This window comes from Cyanistes caeruleus, chromosome 21 (assembly GCF_971803275.1).
Source record: "Cyanistes caeruleus chromosome 21, bCyaCae1.hap1.1, whole genome shotgun sequence".
NCBI classification, from domain to species: Eukaryota; Metazoa; Chordata; class Aves; order Passeriformes; family Paridae; genus Cyanistes; species Cyanistes caeruleus.
In genome coordinates this window covers 3,767,247-3,779,814 of record NC_141721.1, presented here as the reverse complement: position 1 = coordinate 3,779,814, position 12,568 = coordinate 3,767,247, and the positions used below count along the sequence as shown (strand labels likewise).

Genomic DNA, 12,568 nt, shown 5'->3' with positions numbered 1-12,568 from the left:
GTGACACTGTTGAAAAGAGTGGTTTTAGGGGGAAGCAGCTGAGCAGGACCTTTAGGGGTTATGGCTGATGCCTTTCATCCTTCAGGACTGCTGCCAAAGCTCTGGTCAGCAGGAGAACTCTGCACTGCAGCAGACTCGGTGCCTGAGGAGCCCTGAAGCCCAAAGAGGGAGATCCTCTTTCCACACCAGCACAGAGGGTCACAGACATGACATGTGCCCACATTTCCCTCCTTTAATTTGCTGCCTGGGCTCCTCCCTCTGACAACTTCCAGATCCTCTCCTTGTGCTGACTCCAACCCTGTTACTTCCTGAGCATTTTACGCCCTCAGAACTAAGGGCTTGGGTTTTATTTTACTTTATTTTTATTTTCTTTGAAAGATTGAAGTTTTTTGTTTTTTTTTTAATGAATGTGTTTCCCCATTGTTTCCTTCCTGCATGTTGACCTCGTACCCACTGTAGGCATGACAGCTATTCTGATGTCAGCCGCCGGACTGCCCGTGCACCTCACCCGTGTGCCGCAAGCTGCCAGCACCCATAAGGCCACTAAAAAACACAGCTCAGTTAAGGAGGGGAGGAAAGTGTCCAAGAAAGGTAGTTCCTGCTCAAACTCTGATATTTGCTTCCATCTCCTCCTCTTTATCTCTCTGCCCTCCTCTTTCCCTCTTGTCTCTCCCCCCCACCCTCGTGGCTCTTCTGGTTTGATGTCGATGTTCATCCCAGCAAGGGGAGAAGCAGGACATGTTTTCCCTGACCTGCAGCATCTCTGACAGGCTCTAAAATGGCATGGTAAAGTAGCTGTGGTCCTGTGGTAGATCAGCTTGTTTCCACACAAAATTAAAGCTGGAACAGATCTGTTCTCTGTATGTCAGACTCCACCAGCCTCCCCTGTGATCCTGCTACACCCTCTTGGGGAGTGTCCACATTCCAGGACCTTCTGAGTTGTTGGTGGGATGAGTCTGAGAGACCATTGAGAACATCAAATCCATATGTGCTCTGCAGAGATTTGCTTGTGAGCCATGCTTGTCGTGATTGAGTCATGGGATGACAAGGATCTCCCAGACAAGCAGGCTCCTGAGTCATGTAGGGCTTTCTAGGTCGAATTGCAGAGGATTTGTTCTCTCCACCTCAGTCTGGGGTGGAAGGAGTGGAGTGGAGAGTCTACCACTCTCAGGTGGACGTGCACTTGCAGGAAGGGATGGATTACCTCAGCTCTCTTGCTGAGCAGAGCCCAGGGTAGGGCTTTTGTTTCTCCTCTTCATAGCTCACTGGCACCCCTCACCTTCACAGAGCCTGTGGCTCCCAGCTGAGAGCCTGGATCCCATCCATGTGTAGCAGCCCTGGGACTCTGCAGGGGTAGGTGTGAATCCAGCACGGTGTAGCTGTAGAGGTTGTTTGCCAACCCTGGCACAGGGGTGTCAACCACCACCAAACCTACAGCATGTCCCCCTTTGGATAAGCCAAGTGGGGAGAGTGGAGACACTCAACATAGAGATCTCTACATTTAAGAAAGGGAAGAGGCTAGAGGTGGGGAGGAAGAGGCACCTGCCTGTCTAGGGAGGTTTTTTTGTACCTTTTTCTCTCTTTGGAGTCCATGAGGTCCAAAGTTGTCTGAAGAAGGCAGGAAGGAAAATAGAAATTAAATGAGGAGGGAGGTATTTTATGGAAATGCATTATGGAGAGAGCTGTGAGAAGGAGTGAGAGAGCAAATGTGGAGTAGGATGTGTGATCGAGGGGGAGGAGAAAGCAGGGGCGGCAGGAGAAGCAGCAAAGAACAGGAGGAGCAAAGGAAAATGGAGGTGAAGAAGAGCTGAGCAGAGGTGGGTGGCAGAGAGGCTGGATGAGGATCCTGCTCCTGGAGCCAGCTGGCAGTGTGGTGGGGTTGTGTGGCTCCTGGTGCTTCACTCCTGGCACAGGCAGCATGCAAGGGCAGGAATGAGGGCTGGGTGGTGGGGATGCCCTGGAAACAGTGCCAGAAGGGAGCTGTGGTGTGGCCAGGCCCTCCTACAGAGCTACTGGCTTGCCCTGCTTGCTGGAGGAGCCCAAAACAAGGGCCAGGCCTGCACTGATGTTGGTCACCTGCTGCTGCTTAGTGACATGGAACAGCATGAAGCTTGGTGACATGGAACAGCTGTTATTTAGGTCACAGGCTGGCCACAGACACAGCCTGGCTGGCTCTGCCTTCTCCTCTGTAGGGTCTGTTGGTCCAGGTGCTGCTCTGCTCTCAGCATCCAGCCCTCCCTGGCACCGTGCAAACAGCCAGGATGCTGCAAGGGTGGGATGTTAACAGGAGGATGTGTCTTGTGACTTCTGAGCTGGGTGGGGAGAGCAGCAGTGCAGGGCGTGGAAAGGGGAGTGGGGAGGATGGGACACGGGATGGGAGGTGAGAGCATCACACACCGCATTGGGTGTTCCTGTGGCTGTAGCTGTGCACTCCATCAGCATCACTTCTTGCAGCTCCTCAGCGCTGGCTCAGCCCCAGGGCACGCTGTCACCTCCCTGCCAGCTCTGCAATGCCACCTGCTGGGGCTGGGCTGCTCCGGAGGAGCAGAGAGGCAACACAGCAGGAGGGATGGAATGGGAAAGGGACATCAAGCATCTCCTTCTCCCTTCCAGCAAGACAGGATTTGTCCCAGCTCTCCCCATCCTGCCCATGATATGCTGCAGAGCAGACTTGCAGGTCAGCCCTTTCCCACACTGACCCATGAGAAGGGGAAACTTTGTGTGGCTTACATTGTTAAAATTCCCCCTCTTATTTTTAAAAGCAGGATTCTTGCTGGGATACCAGTCCTGTGGAGTGCCTCACTCCTGGGATGCAGAATGTGTTCAGTTCCTTCTAGGAGCAAGCTGTGTTTGTACAACACCCCTCAAGGCTTAAGAACATTGTTCTGCAGTGCAGGTACTGAGCCTGACTTTTGGCCAGACTGTTCTCATTCCCTTCACAGACCCTGATGCTGCCAACAGACAGAGATGGGCTCGTTTTGTGCCCTGCACTTCTGCATCACGTGTTCTTTACCCCATCCCTTTAGGATTTTCCATCATGAAGAGCTCTGCATCCAGGACTAGATGCAGCATTTAACTGAGCACAACCAGCTGGTGGTGGGTGCAGTGTGCCCCTCCTGAGCCCCTTCTCCCTCCCTCCTGCTGCTGCCAACCCTGGTCCCACACGGGGTGAGGAAGTGCTGGTGGAATTATGGCTGGCTCTGTGAATAGCTGGGGTGTGTTAAACAGAGGCACTAATTAGTCAGAACTCATTAGCATTGTTGCTGCTCTGGCAGGGGTGTCTCTGGCACAGCCAGGTGCTGCAGGGCTTGGGGAAGCCGTAGTCTCTGTGCTCTCCATGCTGGCACAGGGCCTGGCAGTCTCTGCCATCCCCGTGGATCAGTGCTGCCTCGGGATGCTGCAGCCGCTGTCCCAGCATCGCTGGCTGGGACCTGACTGCTCTCTGGGAGCAGGAGGGCAGGTGGCTTGTCCTGCTCTCCCCAAGTGCTGCTTGTGTGTAGAGCTGGCCACCACAGGGCTCCCCAGCCTTTCCAAGGAGCTCCAGGGACTGCTTGGGTCTGCTGTGTCAGGAGGTTTCCCTGCACATCCATCCTCTCTGGGATGGGCACCCACTGCAGGTGCTGCCGTGAGGAAGGAGAGGAGCACACTCATCCTTCCTTGCCATGCACCTGCAGCTGGATGTACAGACTGTGCCAGTGCCTATGGGATGGGTGGGACTGGGGAGCCCCTCAGGGTTGGGAGATCTTGTTGTTCCTGTGGGGAAACATATGCTGAAGGAGACAGGCTGCAGAAACAGGGATGCTCTGACCAGAGCATCCTGGTCACTGGATCATCCTGCTGAAATGCTGAATATGGAGAAATCTGTAGATTTGCAAGTCCAGGGAGCAGAGGTGATGGGAGCTGTGTGACTGTCCATGACAATAACTAGGAACAACCAGTGTCTGTCCTGCAGAGGGTATCAAAAAAAGTCTGCTGGAAACCATATGGCTCTGTCTGGGCTACAGAAGGAGACATTACTGGTGCAAGCATTTGGTTGCAGTGGAAGGATTCAAAACACATCTGTTAAATGTTGCCCATGGAAAGCCCTTGCTGCAGCAGCAGCTTATTATCTACAGGGAGGAAGGGGAAGCATTAAAAACAATTTGATATTCCTCTCTTTGTAAATGAAAGAATAGTAAACATTGTTTGGCATCCTGGATAAATCTGTAGCACAGCACTGGGCCAGCTGGTGATAAACAGCACCGGTCAATTCTTCCAGTCCATTCTCAATCCACTACTGAATCCAGAAAACTGGGGGTTGACCAGGCTTTGATGATCCCAGGGGATGGCTAGAACAAAGATTTGGAGGCAAACACTTTTATGGAGTAAACAGCCCTGTAAGGAAGTGATTCACGTGCTGGAGCATATGTGGCTCGTGCCATGGTCCCAGCTGCCTCCTGGGTCCTCCTGTGCTGCTGGGTTGTGACCAGCCAGATGTGCTGGTCTGCCCAAGGAAGGCCATGTGAGCTTTGCTGCCCTTGTTGAAAAAGAGTTCTCAGCATCAAAAGGCTTCTTTGGGACTTGGCTTTAAAATCCTTGCAGCTGGGGATGGATTTTTCTAAAGTTTCAGGGCTGCCTGGCCCTTTCTCTCTCCAGGCAGCTTTGGTTCTCTAAATTCATTGGAGCATTGTCAGAGCAGAGTGACAGGGACAGTGCAGATGGCACTGTGCAAATCCATGAGGCATGGGTTTCCTCAGGTTAGCTGAGGGCTGCATCACCTTCTGCCTCTTTGGTTCCCCGAGCTCCATCCTAATGCCAGCTGCTGAAGTAGTGTAATGCCCAAAATCCCAAGGACTTTCCTGTCTTGCTGTTACCCAGCTCTGCACCAGAATTTTTGTCTCCTTTCATTGAGTTCATTTGAGTGAGCCTGGCCAGTTCTTGGGTGAGTCAGTTCTTTGTTCCTTGGAGCTGCTCCAGAGAAGAAAAGTCACAAGGGATTCTGACGAAGGAGCATCCCCTACAACCCTGAATGAGCTGAACTTCTCTAAAGCTGCTTGGATCTGCTGTGCAGGTGGGAGCAGGTGAGCTGGGGCTTTCTGCCAAGTGCTGGGCAGGTGTTGCTGCTGGTGTAACACACCCCCCCTGCTCCCTTCCCTCGCTGTCTTCACCTTGGCTGTACATCCTTTTGGCTTTGCTTCCTCCAGCCCAAAGCCAGAGGAGACAAGAAGGTCACTTCAGAAAGAGCCACCTGGAAAGTGCAGGTTGGGTAGAGAAGATTTGGTGGTCTGTCTGTCAGGCAGCACAGGGATGAGAACACAGTGATCATCATGGAGGAGGATGGAGTTCGGGGGACAGTAGCTAGTCCTGTTCACAGCGTTCTTCCTAAAACCTGTGAAGCAGAAGAAGCTGAAGCCTCCATCTCCTGTAGGGCCATGAAGGTCTCTAGAGGCTGATTCCAGCTGCCACACGTGGAAAGTGCCACCCTGTGTTTGCCAGCCTGGAGTACGGACTTCACACAGCTCTCAGCCAGAGGGTTTCAGGCACAGCGAGCTGGGACAGCTCAGACTGATCACATCCTCTTCAGACTCATTCCTACCACCTGGTCCTCTGCATGCAGGCAAAGTCCCAGCAGAGAATTCTTGCAACTGTTTCTGTTCTTTGGAAAAGAACACAAGGAGCTACAGTCCCTGTGAGATCTGGTGATGAGGCTTTGAAAAGCAGCTCCTGGCACTGCTGAGCCCTTGGCCTCAGAAGTGGAAGCCTGAGGCTTGCCCAGGCTCCTCCCTGTTTCCTGCTCTTGGGGACAGTTCTTGGAAATGATTTTCTAGGGGATTTTGGCCCCTGAAGAGGAAAACACCTGTTTCTGTGTTGTACTTTGGCTTAGTGCTTAATCCTGTTGCCACCTATCTGGCCTGGGATCTCCAGAGATCGATCCTCACAGCCCTGCTCTGCCTGACATGTCAGGCATCCCTCCTGCCGAGCTCTGGCACTTGGAGTGAACATCCCTTCACCTCCTGGGCCCTCTTCTTGCTCTGTGTGCTCAGCCACCCCTTCCTCCTGCTACTGCTGCCAGAAATCATGGGTTTCAGGATGGCCAGGAATCCCCTTCTGAGAATAACTCATCTTAATGACTGTGTTTTCATTTAGCTGAGTCCAGCCCTCAGTTCCTCAGTCTTCTTAGCTAAAAGATGTTTGTGCTCTGCCTTGCTCTCTTCCATGGTGCTCTAGGGAATGAGGGACTTGTACCTGGTGGAGGATCTGTGCCATCCAGGCCTTTGCCTGTTCAGCACCACTTGTGGCATGTGAGCAGTCCTTCCCTTCTGCTTCATTTTGTCTCTCCATGAAAAGTGGTTATCCAGAAAATAGCACCCCCTCCTTCCTGCTTGTACAGACATGGTTCTTTGGACTGGAATAGCAGCTGCACTGGCTGTCTCTTGATGTGCAGCTTTTTGAACCACAGAGCCAATGCTTGTGAACCCTCAGTCTTCCCTGAAAGGCACAGAGTGGATGGGGAGAGCTGAAGATGGATCGTGCAGGTACGGCTGCAGCTCTGATCTCTGGCTGATCCACATGATGTTGCTCTGTCCTCCTGGGAGCATGGAGTTGGGAGCAGCAGTTCTGTCTGTGCTAAAGCATCCACCTGGACAGGAGGGAGATTGGAGAAGGAAGAGCTACACCTTGACCAACCTGTTTGTCACAGCACCTGTTTTCTCCTGATGTCTCCCAGAAGTGGATTCAAGAAGAAAGGACGAGGTTCCCCCAAGCCAAGTGTCTGATCTCTCTTCTGCCTCCTGCCAGGTGCAGTTGTAACATCACTTGCGCAAATGTTTCCTTTCCCAGGCTGGTGGAAAAGCCTGGCAGCTTCTGTGGCAGACCTGATGGCTGCTAAGAAGCTCCTCTCCTCTCACCCAGGGCCAGGTGCCTTGCAGAGGCATGGAATTGCTTCCTGGCTTAAGCCAAGCCTTACTAGGCAGCTCCAGGATGATGGGCTGTGAGTTGAGCTGACAGTGGATGCACTCAGTGGTAATTTGCTCTTGGTGTTGTGTGATGTTTGTTGCTTGATCCCATAATGCCTCCAGGGACCAGGCTGCTGGGGCTGGAGGGCTGCTCAGGTGTCTGTGCCCAGGTGGATGGGACCAGGGATTATATTTGGGAAGATGCAAAGATACTGTGTCACACTGCAAATAGGGTTCATGTTAAAAGCTGGTTTATTTTATACATCTGGTGACTTGCACTGTGTCTTCCAGGTATGAGTGTGTGGAAGCTCAGGACAAAGTCACTGTTTCATGTTAAGGATGTGGAGCTCATTTGCTGTATTCCAAACAGGACCTGAAGCTCAGTGTGTTGCTGGGTTTTCTTGCTGGGCACCAGCTGGGGTGGTGTGGGAATGCCTTTTTATCTCCTCTGACAACACAGACCGTGTGATCCTCTATCCCATCAAGACTGTTGAGTTTGATCCCAGTTGGCTTCTGGTGTGCACAGATAGTCTGGCTGGGATGTGCCTGGTGTCACTTGGGGTGTGTGAGGAGAACTGGAGCACACCAGCTACAGACAGAGCTGTGGCACTCACAGCCCTAGTGGGAACCGTGGCTGAAAGCAAAGCCTTTGCTGGGCTTGTAGGGATCTGTTGGAGTGTTCTCTTCTCCCCCTCTAAGCCTGACCTTTCTCCTTGGCATCCTGGCCAGTGACCTGCTTGTCTCCCTTCTCTCTAGCTCACCCCACATGTGCCCATCATACCACACAGTGTCTGACTTCTCTGTCTCATCTCTCCTTGTGCAGCCACACCAACAGAGCCAGAATCAGTGGTGAAGAAGTACCTAGAAGAGCTGAAGAGTGCTCCTGCTGATGAGGTAAGAGGACTGTGAATTAACTCCAGCTTGCCCAGTTCACTGGGCTGCCAAGGAAACCACAGCAGTGCCCAAGGACCATCCTTCCTTGGGTGTCTGGTGTGGTACATGGTGCTGCTTGCAGTGGCATTGTTGATGTGAGGTGGAGAGTCCTCAGCACTGCCTGAAGTTCACATGTGACAACAGGTGACTTGTCCTCATCAGAGGACCGTGATGAAGGCACAGTGTGGATTGAATAGCTCATCCTGGCAGTGCCTCCCCATTTCTTTTGGAGGAAGGAGTTTGGTTTTGGTCTCAGTGCTGAGAGGTCAAAACTAGAGATCAAACCCTGCACTGGAACTCCTTTGCAGAGAAGCAGGATGTAAGCATGCTCTTCTCTCTGACTGATGACAGCTCTCCACCTCCTGGACAACACAGGAAGTGGAGTGGAGCATAACCAGCCAGATTAGGAAACTTGTCTCTGTGTCCTTAAATCTCAGTTAAAGCTGCAGGCAAATGTTCCTGAAGCATCTCCTTGATGGCTTCCTTGGTGTGTCAGTCCTCAGGAACAGCCTGTGCTCACACCACACGATGTTTTCTCCTCTAGGACTGCATGATCTGCATGGAGAAGCTGTCCTCCCCCTCGGGCTACAGCGACTCGTGCCAGTCCAGCACCATCAGGCCAGAGGCCGTCGGTCGCCTGAGGAACTGCCAGCACTCCTTCCACATGCTCTGCATGCTGGCCATGTACTCCAATGGGAACAAGGTACTGAGCTGGCCCATCCTCACCAGGCCCCTGTGTGTAGGTGGCTGGGCTGTGGAGCTCTGATGTGGCTTCTCTCCCGTGGCAGGATGGCAGTTTGCAGTGTCCCTCCTGTAAAACCATCTACGGAGAGAAAACCGGCACCCAGCCCAAAGGGAAGATGGAGATCTCCACTTTCCCCCAGTCCCTCCCAGGACACAAGGACTGTGGGACAATCAGGATTGTGTATCACATCAGCAGGGGCATCCAGGTGAGTGCCCAGCCTGCTGCCAGACAGCACAGGCTGGGAGAGCCTCCCAGAAAGTTCCTGGAATTCAGTGCAGCACCTTCTGGCAGCCCTTTGCTGAGCAGCCTGTGGTGCCTGGAGCCAGCAGCTGCTCTGGCTGTTCTTCAACGTGTAAGGGTCTCCTCCATCAGAGAGATTTTCCTGAGCAGCTCCAGCTGTTCACCTGCAGAAAAGTCTGATGTCTGCCTGAAACAAGGAGGAGACTGCCCATGATCACAAGGTGGGAAACATCCCATAGTGTGGCTTCACAGCCGACGTTAGTTTCAGTGGTGGGAGTGAACTTTCAAAGGTTCAAGCTGTGTGCCCTGTTTCAGATGTTACCAAACCACATGGAAAAAGCTGTTTTGTGGTTTGGGGCTGTCTCCCACCAGAATTTAGGCAGAGTATCCTGGCATGAGATTGTATTTGGAGAATCTGTAATACTCACATAAGAACAAGTCAGACACCTTGTTCTCACCAGCAATACCTTTCTGCCTCTCCATGGAAGAGCAGGTTTGGGATGGACCTGTGTCAGACCCTGCTGCTGAGGGATTGTCCAATTCATATGACAAATCTGTCTCATCTCTTGCAGGGCCCAGAGCACCCCAACCCTGGGATGCCATACACAGCCAGAGGCTTTCCTCGCTATTGTTACCTGCCAGACAATGAGAAGGGCAGAAAGGTGAGGTATCACACCCTCATTAACATCACCCTTCTTAACTTGTCAAGCTCCTGGCGAGCTGCATGCATGGCAGTCTCCTAGCTGCTGCTCCTAGCTTTGTTTTTCCTTCTCCCCTCTAGGTCCTGGAGCTCCTGAAGGTGGCCTGGAAGAGACGCCTGATTTTCACAGTGGGCACCTCCAACACCACAGGCGAGAGCAACACGGTGGTGTGGAACGAGATCCACCACAAGACTGAGATGGACTCAAACCTGAGTGGCCATGGCTACCCTGACCCCAACTACCTGGACAATGTGCTGGCAGAGCTGGCTGCTCAGGGTGTCACCGAGGACTGCCTGGGCCAGTGAGCCTCAGGGGCCACCTAGTGCACTTATTCCTGATGCCTTAAGTTGCCATGTCTGACCACCCGTCACACTGAGCAATAACAGTTCCGTGGGAGCCCTGCCCGCTCTTCACATTTTTATGGGGGGGTGGGGGGGAGGGAAGGATATTTTTGTAGAAGCTGTGCTTGTGTCTCTGGGTGGGATTGGTGGCTGCAGCCAGGAGCAGCTGGGATGGGACTGAGGTGACAGATGTCCTGGGGAAGGCAGGACCTTCCTTTGGTAATGCCTGAGGACAGGATGGGAGAGGAGTGCCTTGCTTCTAATAAACCACGTGGAAGTCAAGCAGGGTCCTCCTTTTGGGACACATCAGCTCCCTGTCTGAGGCACTTCTTGCCTCCCTCCTGCCGTGTATCTCTGCTCGGTTCAAATAAACTCTTCATTCTCACAGCAAGACCCTGCTCTGCCTTCCTGCTGCCTCGGGGCTTGGGGTGGCTCTCTGGGGAACCAGCCTGCTCTGTGGAGCCACAAACAATCAATCCAGCCAGGAGGGAGGAGGGGGAGCTCAGCTCTGCTGCAGGAACACACATCTCAGTGGTCCCAGGGGTCATGGTTCCAGCCTGTCAGTGCTTTGGCCACTGGAGTTTGGTGGTCTCTGGCCATGGTGCCAGCAGAGGTGACTTACCAGTGTCCACCCTGTGGGAAACTGCATCCCCCTGCTCTTGGCTGTGGGCTGCCAGCCCCACTCTCCCATCCCAAAGATGAGAGGCAGAACCTGTCCCTGTCTCCCCTTCTCTCAGGTGAAATGGCAGCAATTCAGTGAAGCTTGTGCGGGGAGGAGCTGCTGTGCTTTGTGCTGCTGCTGCTGCAGGGCTGCTGGTGCCACCAGCTGGTGACAGTCACCTCCCAGCAGCAGTGGTGGCCAGCTCAGGTGCCAGCAGCGATGCTCTGGCGGGGAGCCTGTTCCTGCTGCAGGTGCTGGCACCTTGCAAAGGGATATTGTCCTGGTGGCCTTGCTGCACATTGTCCCCAGGCTACTTGTCACATGGGAGCTGTTATCTTTGAAGAGCTCTTCCCCTCCCTGTAGCCAGCACATCCAGCTGCACATTAAATCCATCCAATCCATCCCTTTGGCACTGGTGCCATCTGCCATTGCACCTCCTTCCTGAGAAATCTGGGGTGGGGCTGAGCTTTGTGGCATCGCTACCTCCACCTCTTCCTGGACCAGCTGAGGGGTACTTTGCTTCCTGTCATGCCAATATAAAAACTAAAGGTTTCTCTGAGCCATTGAGGGGTGGATCTATCCCCAGTGTGTGTCTGCAGGCTCTGAGGGGAGCCCCCTCAAACATCCAGTGAACTCTGGGCATGCTGCAGGAATGGCAGCTCCTTGGGAGCTGCAGTGACGTGTCCGTGTTGCTAATCTCTACACAATGGGCTCTGTCTGCTCCTCTCCCACCCTGCTTGCAACAGGGAGAGGTCTTGAGTTCAAACCTCAGCTTTGTGTCCCTGGATCATGTTATCCCAGCAATCAAAGCAGTGAATTGAAGCGAAAATTGAAGCAGCCCTGCATAGAGCAAGAATTTCCTGCTGAGCCTGGCCCAAGGCATCTCCAGCAGCTGCTGCTGAGTGTGAATCAGCTGGAGCCTCCCTGCATCTGGGCTGGTCCAGGGCAGGGGCACTGGGCTGTGGTGAGCCAGCCGAGCTCAGCAGCTCATCCCTGACTGTGCAGTTTTTGGGCATGAGGCATCTCCTAAAATCCTTGTCCTCTCTGTGCTGGACCCAAGGTGGCCTAGCCCCTGTGGCAGGGAGATCCAAGGGGTGGAAAGGAGCAGAGCCAGGTGCTCAGGCACAGTGCTATAGGGATTTTCACCCTTTGAAAGGTGGGATGAAAGCATAACCATGGTGCCTCTCAGAGCCAGGAGGGGACAGAGCCCCAAATAAACGCTTATGATGCTCTCAGGCACATCTGACCAAAAGCCTTGTGTGCTCTCAGCTGGAGGCCTAGGGAGGGGACAGGGGGATGTCTCTCCCAGCCCCTGTGCTGATGGCTCATCTGCCACAGGGTGGTTATTATTAGCCCAGCCTTGACCCCGCAGCTATGCTGGGTACCGGCAGCTGAAACTGTGACTCACTGTCCCCCTGCGTCACCCCCCTGCGTCACCCACCCTGCCCTCACCTTGCTGCTGGCACCTTGCCGGCCGGGGAGCACCAGGAAGGGGTCTGGGGGAACTGGGGGGGTCCCTGAGCCGAGTGTTGCTGGATAGGTGCGGGGGATGAGGAGGAGGAGGAGGGACGGAGGCTGCAGCTGCGCCAGTTTTTCCCCTCTGCAGCTGGACGGTGTAATCTTTGAATGCCCCATTTCCATTTAATCTGAAGGCGCGGTCCAGCCCCTTGGGAAGGGGGGGGAAATCTCCTCCCACGCAGGAGGGGGCAGCAGCCGCTCCCCTTGGCAAAGACGGGAGAAGGAGCGCTCCCAGCCCTGTGCGGGGGGAGCGGCGGTGAGGGGCTCCCGCTCCAGGGCGACATCCCTGCCCCCATCCCCAGGGCTTGGAAAGGGTACGAGAGATTGGGAAATGTCAGCGTGGGGTGGCCCCAGAGCTGAAAAATGCTTGCGCGCTCCTGGTGCTGGGTGGGAGCGTTCATCTGAATGCCGGGATTTGGGTTAATTCGGGTGTGAGGCTCCGCAGCGCTTCCCTGCCCGCGGGGCAGGGCTGGCTGCACCCCAACCAGTCGGGC

The 12,568-nt window shown here is 54.0% G+C and overlaps 1 protein-coding gene across 23 annotated transcripts in view; it reads left to right on the top strand.

Annotated features, from left to right (window-relative positions):
* DTX2 (deltex E3 ubiquitin ligase 2) overlaps positions 1–10,286 on the top strand; it is a 35,628-nt gene extending 25,342 nt beyond the window's left edge. For 14 of the 23 annotated variants that reach the window (XM_086859837.1, XM_086859849.1, XM_086859847.1 and 11 more), the window contains 6 exons: positions 460–591; positions 7,759–7,829; positions 8,413–8,571; positions 8,657–8,818; positions 9,426–9,515; positions 9,635–10,286. In XM_086859837.1, coding sequence (XP_086715963.1) covers positions 460–591; positions 7,759–7,829; positions 8,413–8,571; positions 8,657–8,818; positions 9,426–9,515; positions 9,635–9,859 — 839 coding nt within the window. In that variant the 3' untranslated portion in view covers positions 9,860–10,286. The remainder of the gene's footprint in view (positions 1–459; positions 592–7,758; positions 7,830–8,412; positions 8,572–8,656; positions 8,819–9,425; positions 9,516–9,634) is intronic. The other 9 variants (XM_086859853.1, XM_086859862.1, XM_086859860.1 and 6 more) reach the window with 1 other exon arrangement.
* The last annotated feature ends 2,282 nt before the right edge of the window (positions 10,287–12,568 follow it).